The sequence below is a fragment of the Cetorhinus maximus genome, chromosome 29 (assembly GCF_964194155.1).
Source record: "Cetorhinus maximus chromosome 29, sCetMax3.hap1.1, whole genome shotgun sequence".
NCBI classification, from domain to species: Eukaryota; Metazoa; Chordata; class Chondrichthyes; order Lamniformes; family Cetorhinidae; genus Cetorhinus; species Cetorhinus maximus.
This window is the reverse complement of record NC_135907.1, coordinates 23,076,743-23,096,445: the sequence shown is the minus strand read 5'-3', so window position 1 is coordinate 23,096,445 and position 19,703 is coordinate 23,076,743. Positions and strand designations below refer to the sequence as shown.

The 19,703-nt window shown below is 45.6% G+C and overlaps 1 protein-coding gene across 1 annotated transcript in view; it reads right to left on the bottom strand.

The window, feature by feature from the left end:
- LOC144669350 (voltage-dependent T-type calcium channel subunit alpha-1I-like) overlaps positions 1-19,703 on the bottom strand; it is a 178,287-nt gene that overhangs the window by 21,134 nt on the left and 137,450 nt on the right. The window contains exons 22-28 of the mRNA XM_078531713.1: positions 19,382-19,471; positions 15,675-15,867; positions 14,257-14,408; positions 10,235-10,344; positions 5,848-5,981; positions 3,630-3,700; positions 968-1,046 (exon numbers count right to left, since the gene is read on the bottom strand). Of these exons, the coding sequence (XP_078387839.1) occupies positions 968-1,046; positions 3,630-3,700; positions 5,848-5,981; positions 10,235-10,344; positions 14,257-14,408; positions 15,675-15,867; positions 19,382-19,471 (829 nt within the window). The remainder of the gene's footprint in view (positions 1-967; positions 1,047-3,629; positions 3,701-5,847; positions 5,982-10,234; positions 10,345-14,256; positions 14,409-15,674; positions 15,868-19,381; positions 19,472-19,703) is intronic.

Below are 19,703 nucleotides of genomic sequence, written 5' to 3'. Positions count from 1 at the left end.
CTGATGATATTGGAAACGCAGAGCCAATTTGTGCACAGCAAGCTCCCACAAACAGCAGTGTGATGTTGACCACATCACCTGTATTAGCGATGTTGATTGAGAGATTAAAAATTGGCCAGGATACCAGGGAGAACTCCCTTGCCCTTCTTCCAGCAGAGCCATGGGTTCTCTTACATCCACCTGAGGGACCAGTTGGAGCCTTGATGTAACATATAATCTGAAAGTCACCTCCGACATGCAGCGCTCCCTCAGTACTGCACTGGGATCATCAACTCAGGTTTTGTGCTCAAGTCTCTGGAGTGGGACTTGAACCCATAACCACCTGACACAAGAGAGCGACACACGGAGCTAACACCAGGGTCTATCAATAGATCAGCCATTACCATGTTCGTGGTGCAAGAGAAGCCTGATAAGATGATAACTAAAAACAGCTTCATTGTTATAAACATTACATGTTCTTTCAGAGAGTATACAAGTGGTGCTAGTGTTGGGACTTTGCATGATCATTTTAATCTCCTTGGACAGGATGATGTGGAGGGAGTAACAAACAGGTCAAAGCCCCAGCTGATGGTAACAAAAAATAAAGTGAAGTTTGGTTTATCGGCTAGTACTGCTGTAATTGTGAAGGGTTTGATTGAACACAATGTCAGCATATTATGATAATTTCCACTTGCAATAATTTTTATACGATCTTGGATAATGGCAAACACCATTTATTGCCTATCCCTACTTGCCCTGAGGCAGCACTGGGGCTGGATGTGGAGGCCAGACTGGGCATGGACAGAGTTTCCTTCCCCTGAGAGATATAAACTCTTGGCCACTCTACCCAGTGCCAGCCCACACAGTGAACCCAGTTTCTCAACTTGCCAATGGTGGGATTATGAACTCGACTTCTGGATTGCTGGACCATTACCATCACCAGGACATGACTGTACCAATTGAACGCAAGCTTCAAACGGTTACCTACCCAATTTACCAAACAGCTCGACCCCCAGCGCTGCATAAATGAAGAAAAGGAGCATGAAGAGGAGGCCAAGATTTCCAACCTGAGAAAGAAACACAAAGCAGGTTAATTCTTGCTGGTTTGAAAGTTAGCTGAAAGCGGTTGTCAGTGGTTGGATCGTATTGTTGATCATTCGCCTAAGGCATTTGGTTTGAAAGGTCCAAGGATAGCAGTGGCCACAGAGTTCAAGAACAGACATGAACAGGCATTAGGATAGTCTCCTCTTCCTGTAGCTGGGTACTGCAGACAGGAGCAGGGGGACCTCAACACAGCAGGGAGAACAGATGTAATTTCTTCCATCTGGCTTTCAGGATTGTGACAACAGGAACTTAAATCTCCTTCAATAAAACATTCATTTTAAACGTTCAGTTAAAACGTATGTGCATCTAGAGATCTCTAGATGCATGTCTATCTAGCTATCTATCTATCTCCAGATGTGTTAGTTTCTTTATTCCCATTTATTTTACTGTCTGTCTATATATCTGCTCTTCTAAGTTTCTCTCTCTCTATGTCTGTATTTCTTTCTATCTGCATATATGTTTATCTGTCTGTTTCCCTGTCAAAGTCTCTATCTGCCTGTAGGTCTCTCTGTCTGACAATCAATATTTACATCTGGTGAGGATAATTATTGATTCTGGAGTAACTGAGCCCCAACAAAATGCACTCTCTTCAATGTTAACAAATGCAAAACAGGTTAAACACATGATCAGGAACTGTTTGTCAGGACAGTGTACAGAGAGCTTTACTCTGTATTTAACCCCGTGCTGTACCTGTCCTGGGAGCGCCTGATGGGGACAGTGTTGAGGGAGCTTTGCCCTGTATCTAACCCCGTGCTGTACCTGTCCTGGGAGTGTTTGATGGGGACGGTGTCGAGGGAGCTTTACCCTGTATCTAACCCCGTGCTGTACCTGTCCTGGGAGTGTTTGATGGGGACGGTGTTGAGGGAGCTTTACTCTGTATCTAACCCCGTGCTGTACCTGCCCTGGGAGTGTTTGATGGGGACAGTGTAGAGGGAGCTTTACTCTGTATCAAACCCCGTGCTGTACCTGCCCTGGGAGTGTTTGATGGGGACAGTGTAGAGGGAGCTTTACTCTGTATCTAACCCCGTGCTGTACCTGCCCTGGGAGTGTTTGATGGGGACAGTGTAGAGGGAGCTTTACTCTGTATCTAACCCTGTGCTGTACCTGCCCTGGGAGTGTTTGGTGGGGACAGTGTAGAGGGAGCTTTACTCTGTATCTAACCCCGTGCTGTACCTGCCCTGGGGAACAGAAAGTTTTGCCCGTGTGCACATCATTACTCAGCTGAAAACCCAGGCTTTCTTTGCTTTGCTCAATTATATCCCAAAGTATTAGTTTCTGAAAGGAATCCATCTAATTTGTATTTGAATGAATCATTGCTAACTGCTTCACTGTCTCCCTAGGGAAGCTGTCCTGCAGATTGCCCACTCACTGAAATATTGTTTCCGCAGATTAGGTTTTGAATTTAACCACTTCAAATGCAAACTGAACTCTGGATTTACTGTTCAGGACAAGGTGAAACAACGCCTCACGCTCAACAGTATCAGGAATCCTCTCACAGCCCTCACCCTTCCCTCAAGGCGAACATGCCCAAATTGCACCATCTCTCCTCGAACAATAATCTATCCAGCACTCTGATTGGTTTCTCATCTGTATCCTTCCAACAGCTGCAATATCATCCTATCACTGGCTGCCTGACATGTCCCTTCCTGCTCCATAGCCAATCAGAAAGTGAGCAGGCTCTTTGTTATCCAATCAGATGATTCCTGACTGTTAGTCACCCAGCCTTTTCTTTCCCTTCTCCCAAATATTTCCCTGGCTAAAAAAACAATAGAGTTAAAAGAAAGGGCAAAAAAAAAACTGTCTTTTTAATGCCCCAAATTTTCCTCGTGGCAATGTCCACCAGAATAATCCCCAACTCCTGGAGACTCCAGGACTATCCTGGATGGTTAAAACCCCTAGTGCTCTGAGGAGATACAAACGTACATCCATCTTTTCAGATTCTGCTGGAGTCCACCATCAGCTGATAAGTGCGTCCACCATATCCTGCTGCTAGTCACCAACTCTATTTGGATGTTATACTCCAGGTTCTATCACTTGACCCTCCCACGTGACCCTCAACTGTCCTACCAAGTAAACAGCCCTTTAACTCACCCCCCTCTCCAGAACTTTTTGTAACTAACCAACGAAAACGTTCGAAGAAAATGAGCAATCTTTTTTCAAACACCCTTTTGCTTTTTCTCTTGGGTTTTGTCCTGAGCAGTGTCCAGGGATTAATCTCCAATTCCTGGACAATCCTAGAGGAGTTGGCAACCCTACAGCACCCTTGGGAACCCTGACTGACTTTAGCCTCAAGCACGATGGCTAATTGTCATTCGAAACCGGAAAACTGTGGCTGAGATTGGCTGATCCAGAACCGACTGAGCATCCAATAGGAGACCTCTCAGTCTATAATGTTCAGTTAGTCACTGGAAACTCAAAGCAACCCATTCCGGAGAAAATCCCTCGCGTCATCTGTCATGTTTAAGGCATGCACTGTGAAAACTTCTCATGAAAATTTAAAGGCAAAAAAAAAAATGGATGTTTAGGCCTAAGGCCTGTGGGTTTACCTGAGGCAGGGCCTGTACGACAGTGTCCAGGAGAGCTCTCATTCCGGTAGCCATCTTCAGCAATTTCAACACTGAGAAAATCGAAATGAAAGATAGGGTGAGGTCAAGCTTCTTTTTCATTTATTCTTTCATGGGATAGGGGCATTGATGATAAGGCCAGCATTTGTTGCCCATCCCTAATTATCGTGGGCTCTCGCTCGGCCATTTCAGAAGGCAGTCAAGAGTCAATCACTTGATTGCTGTGGGGTCTGGAGTCACATGTAGGCCAGACTAGGCCTACTAAAGGAAATTTGTGAACCAGATGGGTTTTTAACAACAATCAGTGACAATTGCTATGGTCACCATTACTGAAACTCGTTTTATATTTCAGATTTATTATTTGAAATTGAATTTAAATCCCACCAACTGCCGTGGTAGGATTTGAACCCATGCCCCCAGAGTATTAGCCTGGGCCTTTGGATTACTAGGCCACTGACATCACCAGTATACCACCGCCTCCCCCACATGTAGAGCATAAAAGCTGTGTTGGACTGAATGGTCTGTTTCTGTTACGTGAAATTTCACGCCATTATAACTGTGGAATATCCTACCGGGAGAGACTAGTTAACATCACTCACACTCTCGGACAAGAAAGAGTTCGTCGTTGCTGGTTAATCCTTTCAACAGCACAGATAGCAGTTCCTTGTTCATATGGTGATGAGTGTCCCTACCTGCCACATGGGTGACCAGAGTTCAGTTCCTGGCTGATGGGGGATGTGGAAATTGATACCTAAGGAGTAATTGAGGTGAATAGCAAAGATGCATTTAAGGGGGAAGCTGGATAAACACATGAGGGCAAAACGAATAGGGGGGTATACTGATAGGGCGAGAAGAAATAAGGCAGGAAGAGGCCAATGTAGAGCTGAATGGCCTGTTTCTGTGCTGTAGTCTCTAATTTCTGCCTTTTCTGTGTTATCGAAACCCAGTTAGCAGCTCAACTGATGTAAGTGGATTTGAGAACAGTGCCAGACGATACTGTTTAAGGCTGGACGTCAGGTCCCAGATTTTCACCTTATGTATAAAATGAGAATGGAATTTGGGTAGAGACAGGATTATGTCTAAGCTTACAGATGTTACTAAGATGAGAGTTGTGGTGAATTGTAAGGAGCAAAATTGCATTAGGACAGAGGCAGATTAAGGGAATGGGAAAGAATGAGGGCAGATTGAGATAATGCCATTAAAGGGTAAATTTTCAGCATTTCCATCAAGAAATTGCACATTGCAAAATTGCACAGCTCCCAGCCTGCAATTTTCCATCCATTAAAATTAGTTGTCAGAAAATCAATGGCTGGGAACTGTGCAATTTCCTGATGTGTCCGGTTTGGTGGGTGTTGGGAGCATGGAAGTGGAATATTGATGCTATAAAAAAGCTAGCTGACTGAAGTAAAAAGTGATCAGAAAGGCTAATAGAACCCTGCTCACCATCACAAGAGAAAACTGAGGTATGGAAGGGCTACTGGAATTAGGCAGAGTGCTGGGTAGACCTTAGCTGAGTTCAGTTTCGGATGCCTGATCTTAGGAAGGTTTGGGAATATACCTGAGATTAAAGTAGCAATGCAATACTTGGTATTAATGAAGTCACAATGAGGGATTTGGAGAAAGAGTTATGTATCTCTGGGGCGAGGGAGTTGGACAAATTGGATAACTCTTTCAAAGAGCCAGCACAGACACATTGGGGCTGAATGGCCTCCTCCATGCTAGATCATTCTCTGATTCGGTTAAAGGGTGATTGGATTGAAAGACTTAAAATAATGAAGTGAATTGAGAGGATGGTTAGGGAACATGACCCTAGAATTCAGAGAAGCCACATTAGTTAACAACAAATCCAGGAAATACTACTTGAAGCAAAGAGTTGTGACAATGGGGAACATGCTGCTCAAGTAGGCCATAGGTTCATAATCAAGTGAATTGTTTAAAAAGGGAGGTAGATACCTGGGAAATAAGGATACTGAGGACTATAGCGAAAGGATTGAGGAATTGGAATTAAAAAATAGATTTAGTTTGGATAACAAACAGGGCGAGCAGGTTCCTAGACCTAAATGGCTGTCTTCACAGACCAGCACCATCTCCAGTCACTGCATCATCTATCAGAGCAAGGATACTGCCCTGTGCTTGCTGTCCCCTGGAGAATGTTTACATCCCTTGGCAGCACTGCCATTGGGTGAGACGCACAGCTTACCCCTGGTGATCCGGAGAACCCTCATGATCCGGATGATGGTGGGATTAATGGGAAGAGCTGCACTTATCTCAATCTCCTCCAGTGTAATCCCCATCACAGACAGCAGCACAATGGCCAAGTCCAGCTGGTTCCACCTAATTGGGGAAAGTAAAGATTCCAATAAAGGTTTATCCAAAGTTATGCTCATTTCCATAAAAGTTAGAAAAGAGGGCAGATTACATAAGGACAAATAGGTTCATCTCAATGAGCCTGTCCCTATTTCACACCAGAGAAAGAAAAAGTAAGATTTATATTAATGTAGTACCTTTCCAGACCACAACTAGCACTGCACCATTCCATCAAAGAGGTTAGATACCAAGTAAAGCTCCCTCTACACTGTCCCCATCAAACACTCCCAGGACAGGTACAGCACGGGGTTAGATACAGAGTAAATTCCCTCTACACTGTCCCCATCAAACACTCCCAGGGCAGGTACAGCACAGAGTTAGATACAGAGTAAAGCTCCCTCTACACTGTCCCCATCAAATACTCCCAGGACAGGTACAGCACGGGGTTAGATACAGAGTAAAGCTCCCTCTACACTGTCCCCATCAAACACTCCCAGGACAGGGACAGCACGGGGTTAGATACAGAGTAAAGCTCCTTCTACACTGTCCCCATCAAACACTCCCAGGACAAGTACAGCAAGGCTCCTATTGTGACTGTCTCAGGCAGCATTATATGATTGGAATGCTGAGAGTATTTTAACTTTTGGCTGTGTTTGACTGATTCTTGGCTGCATGTCAGAGGGAATTAAAATCGAGGCAAAGCTTGGCTTCGGCTCAAAGCTGTAGTTGCTCACCAATTTAGCAAAACAATCTTGTTGTGAGAACAAAAGTACTCACAGATCAGGGATAATAATAATCAACAATAAAATAGTGATTATATCCCGAGATTATAGAAAATAAAAGCTGCAAAAGCATAAACTCTGAATTGACCTGTGAGTTTTAAACATGGTTGATTGTTGCTGCATCTTGTATTATCAGTGCAGAAAGAGGCTGAAATCACAGCCTCTCAATGTCTGTGTTTATTTATGAGACACAGTCCCTTTGCAGGCTTCACATACTCACTGCTCAGGACACTTGTACTTTTTACTGAGTTTCTTTAGTAATCTCTGAACATGTGGATCCCCCAAATGATCTATCCTGATTGCTCCCCCCTCCCCCCACCCCCACCTGACGACCCTGACTTGTGCCTCATGCAACTGACCATTCCTCATGTGTGAGGCTCGGAAGCAACAGTCTTCAGGCTATTGCACTGCAGCAGGCAGCACAACCCATCCCATCCTATCTTTGAGTGAGCTTCACACAGAATAAAGTCTGGGTGGCAGAGTGAAAGCAGGGGCATTGGAACCATAACTCGATGGGAGATGGAAGACTAAAGGGCTGGGTTGTGCTGTGCTGGGTTATGTTGTGCTGGGTTATGTTGTGTTGTGCTGTGCTGGGTTGTGCTGTGCTGTGTTGTGCTGGGTTGTGCTGGGCTATGTTGTGCTGTGCTGGGCTGTGCTGGGCTATGTTGTGCTGGGCTGTGCTGTGCTGTGCTGGGTTGTGCTGTGCTGGGCTGTGCTGTGCTGTGCTGGGCTGTGCTGTGCTGTGCTGGGCTGTGCTGGGTTGTGCTGTGCTGGGTTGTGCTGTGCTGGGCTGTGCTGTGCTGGGCTGTGCTGGGTTGTGCTGTGCTGGGCTGTGCTGTGCTGGGTTGTGCTGTGCTGGGCTGTGCTGGGTTGTGCTGTGCTGGGCTGTGCTGGGTTGTGCTGTGCTGGGCTATGTTGTGCTGGGCTGTGCTGGGTTGTGCTGTGCTGGGCTGTGCTGTGCTGGGCTATGTTGTGCTGGGCTGTGCTGGGCTATGTTGTGCTGTGCTGTGCTGGGTTGTGCTGTGCTGGGTTGGGCTGTGCTGGGCTGTGCTGTGCTGTGCTGCGCTGTGCTGGGTTGTGCTGTGCTGGGCTGGGCTGTGCTGTGCTGGGCTGTGCTGGGTTGTGCTGTGCTGGGTTGTTCTGTGCTGGGTTGTGCTGGGTTGTGCTGGGCTGGGCTGTGCTGGGCTGGGCTGTGCTGGGTTGTGCTGGGTTGTGCTGGGCTGGGCTGGGCTGGGTTGTGCTGTGCTGGGTTGTGCTGTGCTGGGCTGTGTTGTGCTGGGCTGTGCTGGGCTGTGCTGTGCTGGGCTATGTTGTGCTGGGCTGTGCTGGGCTGTGCTGTGCTGGGCTGTGCTGTGCTGGGCTGTGTTGTGCTGGGCTGTGCTGGGCTGTGTTGTGCTGGGCTGGGCTGTGCTGTGTTGTGCTGGGCTGTGCTGGGTTGTGCTGGGCTGGGTTGTTCTGTGCTGGGTTGTGCTGGGTTGTGCTGGGCTGGGCTGTGCTGGGCTGGGCTGTGCTGGGCTATGTTGTGCTGGGCTGTGCTGGGCTGTGCTGTGCTGGGCTGTGCTGTGCTGGGCTGTGCTGGGCTGTGTTGTGCTGGGCTGTGCTGTGCTGTGTTGTGCTGGGCTGTGCTGGGTTGTGCTGGGCTGTGCTGTGCTGGGTTGTGCTGGGCTGTGTTGTGCTGGGCTGTGCTGGGCTATGCTGTGCTGGGTTGTGCTGTGCTGGGTTGTGCTGTCCTGGGCTGTGCTGGGCTGTGCTGAGATCTCTATCTGTTGTGAAAATGGGGCTGATTCCCTCTGTGTTGCTGTTGCAATAAATTATAAGGGGCTTCTTTTCATGATGCTATCATGATGCCTGGCTTACACCCCTAATATAACCACCCCCGCCCCGACATATACCCAGCCAGATTTACAACCTCCCAAATTACACCTCAACATTTACTCTCCACTGGCTTCATGGGAATGTGAAATTGGGTGGTGTGAATTGGGTGGGGGTGTAAGTTGAGGGTCAACTGCGATTGGGTTAGCCTCTCACTGGGCAGGTCAGGTTAAATTTGTTCCTCAAGAATGTTTCAGAATGCCCGAATGCACGGAACAGATTCTCCCCAAAATTAGCGATGGGGAGAGAGTTGGAGAAATGAGACAAATTATGGACAACTCCCTCCATGAGTAACAGACTCTTTCGATTAAATGCTCAGATTAAACTCCTTTCCTTATTCATGAAGACACTCTGCAGTTTAAAACAAATAAATCCAACTCTCGTTAAAGCAGCAATTCCAGGCGGCTACACTCATGTGTTCGGTACTAAGTGCGATTTTCAACTTCAGTGTAAGAAATAAAAGTGGTTACCAGTTCATAGAGGGGACGGGGTTTTAAATACAGATTTGTTACGTCTGAATGAGATCCTGTGAAGAGGGGACTGCTCATCCTGTCTCCCCTCGAGGTGCTTCACCATCATTTCACTTACAGCCTGAATTCATTATTTTTATTTTAAACCATTTAATTTTGCAGAGATAAAACCAGCACGGGTGTAAATATTTAGTCTCTGGTAGTAACTGTTAATCGTCATGGTTCCTTAATGCCACCCGTTTTTCAATCTTTGAGTGACTGGTTGGCGGAGCCTGTCGGGTTTTGAGACCCCGGCCAGCCGCCTTTACATTCGCTAAATAGGGACATAGGAAATGGGAGCAGGAGTAGACCATTAGGCCCGCCATTCAATACAATCGTGGCTGATCGTCCGCCCCGTCTCCACTTTACCCCTCATGAAATGAGGTGCAATAGGCCCCGCAGGCTGCAACCGATGTGCCTGAGGCCTCAAGGCTGGGCCGGGAGGTGCAGGGATTGGGGAAGGGTCACAACCATGGAGGGCCGAGCGAGGTTCCGGGGAGGCAGTGGCCCTTTGTTGACTTGGCCGGGCGCTCCCTCCCTGATCCTGCTTGATCCTTTATTTATTCTTTCACGGGATGCGGGCATCGCCGGTTAAGGTCAGCATTTGTTGCCCACCCCCTAACTGCCCTAGAACTGAATGGCTTACTGGGACCATTGCAGAGGGCAGTTAAGAGTCAGCCACATTGCTGTGGGTCTGGAGTCACATGAAGGCCAGACCGGGTAAGGACAGCAGATTTCCTTCCCCAAAAGATATTAGTGAACCAGATCGGCTTTTATGACAATGATAGTTTCATGGTCACGGTTACTGAGGCTGGCTTTACATTCCAGATTACTTCATCTGAATTCACGGTGGAATGAATCCAGTCATCTTTGGCTGGGTCTCTTGGCTTCTTTCGACTGGGTTGGAGTGAGCAGGACACGGTCCGATCAGTTCCGATCTAAAATAGCAATCGGGTTCCTGTTTACGTCACAGAGATTGGCAAAGGACAGCCAGTCAGAGATTAATCTGGAAATTCCTAAATTAATGACCATGAAAGGTCCAAATTTTAGGAACCCATTCCCCCCCTCCCCCCCAACCCGTTTCCTTCACATTCTATGATAAAAGCCTTTTAATTACCTGTCCTTGAAAAATCTCCGTAATCCGAAAGCTACGAGTTTAAGAACTGCTTCCAGGACGAACACGGTCGTGAACATGTAGTTACAATACTTCAGAGAAACTTCCAGGGACTGATGGGTGGGTGAGAGGGAGACAGAAAAACAGCACCTTCAGCAAATAAAGTCGTGAAATGAAAGCCAGAAACCTTCAAAACTTAAAACTGGACAATTGTTAAGGACAGAAAGACAATTTTTCTCCGTTTACTTCATGTCCCGATGTAGGGCCAAAATAAAGAATTCGCATTTATATAGCACCTTTCATATCCCCAGGGAGTGTCTGAAAGCACTTTACAGCCAATGAAATGCTTTAGTCACTGTTATGTAGGAAACACGGCAGCCAATTTACACACAGCAAGTTCCCATAACAATGTGTTATTACATAAAATACGCAGGAGGGTTATACCCAGCAACATGGTGTTTTATTAGATAATATATAGTGTTATACCCAGCCACACGGTGTATTATATAAGCTAGACAATGCTATAACCATTAACGTATGGTATTATACAATATAAAGTGTTATATCCATTAACTAATGATGTGTTTTTATATAATATCAACAGTGCTACACACTGTAACACACAGTGTTATTATATAATATATGGTGTTACAGCATGTAACAGTGTTTTATATAATATATACAGTGTTATAACCTGTAACACGGTGTGTTATTATATAATATATACAGTGTTATACCCTGTGACATGGTGTGTTATTGTATCATATATACAATGTTATACCCGGTAATGCATACTGCGTTATTTATCTATAATGCTATTGGGGTCGGTTAGCTCAGTTGGCTAGATGGCCAGCGTGGGATTCAGAATAACACTTATAGAGTGGGTTTGTTTCCCATTCTAGCTGAGGTAGACATTGGACCTGCCCCCTCATCCAGCCCCTGACAGCGGAAGGCAATGGTAAGCCACCACTGACAAAAACTGCTCAGGATGAAGCATCAGCAGAAAATGACCCAGGGACCTGTCTTTGGAGCACACATAACACCATTCTTTCCAGTAACACACTGTTATCAAAATTACATATTTTTAAAATAAAATATATATGTGTACTATATATATATTGCTTTATCCACAGCACAAACAGGAACAAAAGTTAATCAAATTTCAAACAAGATGATTAAAAAGTTCTCAGTTCTGGCAGTAACATATTCCCCATTGAATGAATGGTTGTGACTACTTGTCACAGAATAGCATTAGAGTTCACAAGAACAAATAGGAAACTAACCCCCAAACACAGTTAAGGCTTTTCACACTCAGTGTAAATCTGACTAACCTTTTAATTAACTACATGAATAGTTCAATGATTTCATTAGATTACCAGTCCCTAGAGCATATTCCATTTAACATTTTAAATCTATTTTACAACAGTTGAACAAAGTATCCTTTTCCATTTTAGTGACAAATCCATCTTTCTTTTTCTCTATCGCCCTCTCTCTTAGCCCCTCACATTCTCTTGGTCTGATTTTCTCTTCTTCTCTTATCTGTGTCTCACTCCCTATGTACCTGTCTCATTCCCTCTCTCCCTCTCTCTCTGTCACACTCCCTGTCTCACTGCCTCTCCCTCTCTCTGTCTGTCACTGTCCCTGTCTCACACCCTATCTCTGCCTTACTCTCCCACTCTGTCACTTTCCCTTCTCACTCCCTCTCTCTGTCACTCTTTCTCACTGTGAGTGTCTCTTGCTGACAATTCTGACTCTCTGTCCGCCATCTTTGCACTTCTCTGAAATTAGAAGTGAAACAAAAAGTACTATCCAGTGTCTACTCAAGTTTCTGTTATCATCTTGTTCCCTTTGAAAAGAGAGAATCTCCACATTTAAGTTGAAGTTATGACCTAGGTGGTTTTAAATGAACAGAAAACAACAGAAATCCTTGTTTTCACTATAATCTGTGGCCCTGACATTAACGGGGAGCAGCAGGGGAGCTGGATAGTGGGTGAGAAGCCAGAATGGGTAGAACATGGAGGCACTGCCAATCTTAACAGTGAAGGTGTCCAGGTGAGGTCTGAGTTAGAGGGGAGGAGGGGCAGAATCCCTACTCCTCCTGGCCCACAAGGAGTGCTAAACAGAGCAAAATTTTAGCACTTGCCTTGGACAGTCAGAAAGGGGGTCAGAAAATCATGGGGTCAAGCCTCACTTGAGCACATAACACATACTGAGGGAGTGCTGCACTGTTGGAGGTTCTGTCTTTCAGACGGGTCATTAAACCGAGGCCCTCTCTGCCCTCTCAGGCAGATGTAAAAGATCCCGTGGCTACTATTTTGAAGAAGAACAGGGGAATTCTCCCCGGTGTCCTGGGCCAATATTTATTCCTCAATCAACATCACAAAGACAGATGGTCTGGTCATTATCACATTGCCATTGGTGGGATCTTGCTGTTTGCAAATTGGTTGGTGCGTTTCCTACATTGTAACAGTGACCAAACTTCAAAAAAGTGCTTCGTTGGCTGTAATACTCTTTGAGATGTTTTGACGTTGTAAAAGATTCTGTATAAATACAAATGTAATAAAACATAATCCTGTCATTTCGTTAGGGAGTCAGTAATTAATGAAGAAAAGTAAACATTCTGTCAAAGATCAAGTTAATTTGTGATGCCCCTCATAATCAAGTAGGCCTACCTATTTTAACCACCAAGCCTCATCCAAGAGATTGACCAATTGGGTGAGATGATTGAGGGTTTGTTTCACAGGGAAGCCAGGGGAAGAAAGAAAAAAAAACTTGCATTTCTGTTGCACCTTCCTTGGCCTCCCTAAATGTTTTACAGACAATGAAGTACCTTTTAAAATAGAGCCACTGCTGTAATTTGACATTCAATGGCATTATCATCACTGAATCCCCACTACCAACATTCCAGGGGTTACCTTTGACCAGAAACTAAACCGGACCAGCCATATAAATACTGTGGCTACAAGAGCAGGTCAGAGGCTGGGAATTCTGCAGCGAGCAACTCACCTATTGACTCCCCAAAGCCTGTCCACAATCTAAAAGGCACAAGCCAGGAGTGTGATGGATACTCTCCACTTGCCTGGATGAATGCAGCTCCAACAACACTCAAGAAGCTCGACACCAACCAGGACAGAGCAGCCCTGCTTGATTGGCACCCCATCCACAAACATTCACTCCCTCCACCATGGACACTCTGTAGCAGCAGTGTGTGTACCATCTACAAGATGTACCGCAGCAACTCATCAAGGCTCCTTCGACAGCACCTCCCAAACCCTCTAACTCTACCATCTAGAAGGACAAGGGCAGCAGATAGATGGGAACACCACCACCTGGAAGTTCCCTTTCAAGCCACTCACCATCCTGACTTGGAAATATATCACCGTTCCTTCACTGTCGCTGGGTCAAAATCCTGGAACTCCCTCCCTAACAGCACTGTGGGTGTACCTGCAGCGGCTCAAGAAGGCAGCTCACCACCACCTTCTCAAGGGCAATTAGGGATGGGCAATAAATGCTGGGCCCAGCCAGCCAAGCCCACATCCTGTGAATGAATAAAAAATGTTTTAGAAAGCTTAGCAGCCCATTTGGGCACAGCAGCTCCCACAAACATAATGACCCGATAATCTGTTATTGTGGTGTTAATAGATTGAGAAATAAATATTGGCCAGGACATTGGGGAGAACTCTCCCCCCACTGCCGTCCCTCTTCTTGGAAACAGTGCCACAGGACCTTTCACATCCACCGGAGAAGGCAGATGGGGTCTCATCAGAAAGACAGCACCTCTAACAGTGTCGCACCCTCGGTATGGCACTGAGAGCATCAGCCTAGATTTTTGAGCTCACACACACTTAAACTCACAACCTTCTGACTCAGAGGCAAGAGCGCTACCCACTGAGCCACAGGTGACCCGTGTGAAAAGAAGAGACAAGATACACATAATGGCTGAGGAGACAAATGCTCACGACTGAGCTTCTGTGAAATCCTAGGGCATTGAGAAAGGGGTAAAACTAATGGTTGCACATCCTTACCCTGGGCTGGTTGTAGTGTTCCAGAGACATGGTCACCACATTGATGCAGATGATGAAGGTGATGAAGAGGTCCAGGTAATGGCTGGTACACATGGTGTGGATGAAGAGGCGGATGGGTGAGTAGGCAGCATAATATGGCAAACGTTGGGCTTCTTCCATAGCACAAGTCAACAAGGGGGAAAAGGAATAAATAAGGGTTGGTTAGATCTCCACCTTGTCTGCTCCCCTTCCCACCACAAGTTACATTGCCTCGTTACTTCCTTACACCATCATCTTCTTTGGTTATCAAAATACGTGGCCCTGGACTTAAATCAGCGGCTGGTTTATTGCATTGTCGTGGACTTCCCAGGGACTGCAGACCAATCTCTAGGTCCCTGCTGCTAGCAAACCCCAGGAGAAAAATAATAGAGACATTCAAAAAATTGTTTTAAAAAAATTGTGATAAGTATCTATCCGTGATAAAAATGATCGGGCGTTGGGACGGTTTGACTGACAGCCAGAAATCATCCAATTGGGTAACAAAGAGTCTGCTCATTTCCCATTGGCTTTGGTAAAGCAAGGGGTGGTGAGATGGACATGTTGGGTGACCAATGGCATGTGTCTGGGATAGGAGGTCATGTGATGATCCCTCCAGGAATCTGTCCAACAGAGTGGGGAATCCTTGCTCCCAGATACAACAGTTACACACAGAATAAAAGCTCCCTTTCCACTTTCCCAGAAACAAACCTCAGATTCAAAAAAGTGTTCTCTTCATGCGCCAATGTAGCAGTTTATCCCCGCATTTCCCACAGCAGCCAATTAGTGCTGAATTCATACTAATTCGGAAATGGATTTTGGGTAACCAGAATAACTTCTGCTGGTTTCATCTGGGATTCAGTACAGGAACCGGAGAGGAAAGGACTGTGTCCAAAGCATTGTCCTACCAAGTATAAGGTTTATCACCTTGGGACACCTCCCCTCTGCCCCCAAGATGGTAGCTCTAACATGGATTCTTAACATAACTGGCCAAAGAACCAGAGGGGGTGATGAGAAGTGTTGTAATCTGGAAGGCGCTAGCTGAAAGGGCGGTGGAAGCAGATTCAATAGGAACTTTCAAAAGGAAATTGGATAAATACTTGGAAACTAAAACTTGCAGGGCCTTAGGGCAATAGCAGGCAAGTGGGGTTAATTGGATAGCTATTTCAAAGAGCCAGCAGAGGTATGATGGGCTGAATAGCCTCCTTCTGTGCTGTATGATTTGGTGGATGACTGAGTAAAGTGTGTTACTGTACTTGCACTGGGGAACATCCCCTTTTTCACAAGAAAGTGGCTACAAAGCAGAAAAGAGTGGGGGCGCTGGGACAAAGTGGCCGGATCTTTCAAAGGGCTTGGTCAGTCATGATGGGCTGAAGGGCTTTCTCAAAAAGAACGTTCCTTACTCCTGCGCTTCTTCTCCAGCCTCTGCAGACGCTTCTCCTCTCTCCGTCGGGCCTCTTCTGCTTCCTGGTGCTGACGGCACTTGTGGAAGTTCTCTACGACCACACCGACAAACATGTTCAACACAAAGAAGCTGACAATGAGCAGAAAGGAGATGAAATAGAGCAGCATCCAGGGGTTGTGATTAATGATGGGCTGTAAGAGAAAGTGTGGCAATTGGTTACTGCAGTAAAAGCTACGGTAGAGATGCAACAATCCTGTGGGTCATAAACCATGATTCAATTTACACCACATGGTGTTATAGTTATCAACCATCCAATGTTGGATGGAGAGTGCTTAGGGGCAATTAATTCACAGAAATATGCTGAATTTTACTGTACAGAAATAGGCCATTAAAAAATTGCTCTGTGTTTATGCTCCTCATAAGCCTCCTCCCACCCTACTTCATCTCACCCTATGAACATATCCTTCTATTCCTTTCTCCCTAATGTTTTTATCCGGCTTCCCCTTAAATGTATCTACACTGTTCACCTCCACCACTCCCTGTGGTAGCGAGTTCCACATTCTCACCACTCTTTGGGTAAGAGAGTTTCTTCTGAGTTTCCTATTGGATTTATTGGTAACTATTATATTTCGCACCCCTAGTTCTGGTCTCCCCCATAAGTGGAAACATCTTCTCTACATCTACCCTATCAAACCCCCTTCATAATTTTAAAGACCTCGATCAGGTCTCCCTTCAGCCTTCTCTTTTCCAGAGAGAAGAGTTCCAGCCTGTTCAGTCTTGCCTGATAAGCGCAGCCTCTCAACTCTGGTTACAGATTTTAACCAAACCAGCCAAACCAGTTCAAATCACTTGGGTTGCTTTCTTACTGACGTCCTTCCCTCACTCCTGCCCATCCGAGAACAGGGGGAGGACTTGGGGCAGCAAGAAACCTCAAGCTGACACCAAAGGGATGATCGTGGGGCAGGGGCAATTCAGGAAGGTCTTACGGGAGGGATAGGCAATCTGGAAGAACACTCTTGAGAGACAAAGTGAAGAAAAGAGATAGAGAAAGATAGGCAGAAAGTCAAATAGAATGATAGAGGTAACACGAGATAACAGAAAGATATAGAAAGAGAGAGAAAGCTAAAACAGGGATCAAGGATAAAAAGAAACAGACAAAGTGGGGGAAGATGATCAGAGGAAGAATGAGGACAGACAGGAGTTTAGAGAGGATGAAGGGATGGTAGGGTGAGAAACAGGGGATAATTAGACTGTATGTGAGTGTGTATGTATATGTGTGTATATGTGTATATATGTGTGTGTGTGTATGTGTGTATGTATATGTGTATGTGTGTATGTATGTGTGTATATGTGTATATATGTGTGTGTGTGTGCGCGTGTGTATGTGTGTGTGTGTATATGTGTGTGTATGTATGTGTATGCGTGCGTGTGCGTGTCTGTGTATGTATGTGTATGCGTGCGTGTGCGTGTGTGTGTATGTATGTGTATGCGTGCGTGTGTGTGTATGTATGTGTATGCGTGCGTGTGCGTGTGTGTGTATGTATGTGTGTGTATATGTGTGTGTATGTATGTGAATGCGTGCGTGTGCGTGTGTGTGTATATGTGTATGTATGTGTATGTGTGCGTGTGCGTGTGTGTGTGTGTATATGTGTGTGTGTGTGTATGTGTGTGTGTATGTATGTGTATGCGTGCGTGTGTGTGTACATGTGTGTGTGTTTTTTTTTCTTCCTTCATGGGATGTGGGTGTCACTGGCAAGGTCAGCATTTGTTGCCCATCCCTAATGGCCCCTGAACTGAGTGACTTGCTAGGGCCATTTCAGAGGGGAGTTAAGAGTCAACCACATTGCTGTGGGTCTGGAGTCACATGCAGGACAGACCAGGTAAGGTCGGCAAATTTCCTTCCCTAAAGGACATTAGTGAATCAGGTGCTTTTTTATGACAATCGACAATGGTCTCACGGCCACTATCACTGAGTGAGTGAGTGAGTGAGTGAGTGTGTGTGTGTGTGTATGTGTGTGCGTGCGTGTGTGTGTGTGTGTGTATGAATTTGTGCATTGCATTCTATCTTGGCTATGTTCCAGTTTGCTCATCTATTTCAATCGTAAAAATAAGTTAAACCTTTCAGCCCATTTGCAAGATCCATTTCACTACTTAATTAGTTTTATAACCTTATGTGTTATCCATCTGTTATAAGAGTTCTTTCCATTTTAATGAAGGACCAACAATGTCATTGGAATATAGTGATGCATCGTTCTAAATCTCCCATCACTCAAGCTGACAATGCTGTTATAGATACAAGTTAACCCAGTTAAGAGGCTTGTTTAATCATACTGGTCAAAGCATCTTTTAATATAATCTACATTTTGCAGTTTGTTTACAGCACTCTCCTGATTAACAACTTGCATTGATATCACACCTTTAACATAATAAAACATCACCAGGCATTTCACAAGAGTGCTATCAGGCAATATCTGACACTGAGCCACTTAAAGAGATATTAGAATGGTTGCCCAAAGGCTTGGTCCAAGATATAAGTTTTAAGGAGTGTTTTAGAGGAGGAAAGAGAGGGTGAGAGGTTTAGGGAAGGAATTCCAGAGCTTGGGACCGCACAGTGGTGGAGTGATGGCAACTGGGGTGTGCAAGAGACCAGAACTGCAGGAGCAGAGATCTTGGAGGATGGTGGGACAGGAGGAGGATACAGAGATAGGGATCAGTGACAATGCTTCAAATAGTTGCGTTGCTGTGAAGTTTTGTTATTCATTGATGATGAAGTGCCTGCCAGTTAATCAGTGTTGTTGCCCATGCACAGGCTCTCCTCATAAAAGGCTATCTTCCTTTTTTTGCTCTTGAACTTACCCTTCTGTGCTTCAGTGCTACAGTTGCCAGTGCCCTTGAGCCCTGCCAAAACCCACAACCTCTACCAACTAGAAGGACAAGGGGCAGCAGGCACATGAGAACACCTGCAACTTCTCCTCAATGTCCAACAACCATCCTAACTTGGAACTACAGTGCAATTCCTTCAGCATTGCTGGGCCAAAATCCTGGAACTCCCCACCCTAACAGCACTGTGGGTGTACCTACACATCACGGACTGCAGCGGTTCAAGAAGGTCACTTACCACTACCCTCTCAAGGGGCAATTAGGGATGGGCATTAAATTCCAGTCTTTCCAATGATGCCCACATCCTGAGAATGGATATTAAATAATTTCTGACAGCAAACTGGGCATCACCCCGGTCCGTGCCCAGTGCCCAGTGACCACACATGGTCTCAGTGGGTAACATTCGAAGCCTGTGGCTTCAAGTTCCCACTCCAGAAACTCAACAATATTTAGGCTTGACATTCCCAGTCTCATCTTTCATTTATAATCTTAAACTGAGGCCCTGCTTAATCTCTCAGGTGGTCAGAAAGGATCCCCTAGATATGATTTCGAAGAAGGGCAGGGGCATTCTCCCTGGTGTCCTGGTCCTCTTCGAATACCATAAAATTTGACCATAAAAATAAGACCAGGATTATCTACTCATTATCACATTGCTGTCTGTGGGATCTTGCTGTGTGCAAATTGGCTGCCACGTTTCCTACGTGACAATGGCGACCACATTTTAAAAAGCACTTCATTGGCGGTGAAGCGTTTTGGGATGTCCTGCGATTGTGAAAGATGCTATAGAAATGCAAGTCTTTCTTTTAAAGATCAGGGCCTTTTTACCTGTTGGTCAATGGAAACGGCATCCAGACCATGGTACATAATGTTGACCCAGCCATCCTTGGAGGCCAGTACAAAGAGTGACATCAGAGCCTGTGGAGAAAAGACAGAGGTACCGTTTGCGAAATGGAAGACTGACGGCTGCCATGGTGACATCTGGCATCGCTAACAACATCAGAACACAGGAATATTTAGAAAGGAATGTTAGATCCCTGACTAGCTCACTCCTTGGTCAAATCTACCTTTAATAATAGTGCAACCTCAACTCAGCCAGCAAATCAGTCTACCGACAAGGCGAATAAAGTGAAGGGATAATCAGTTTGTG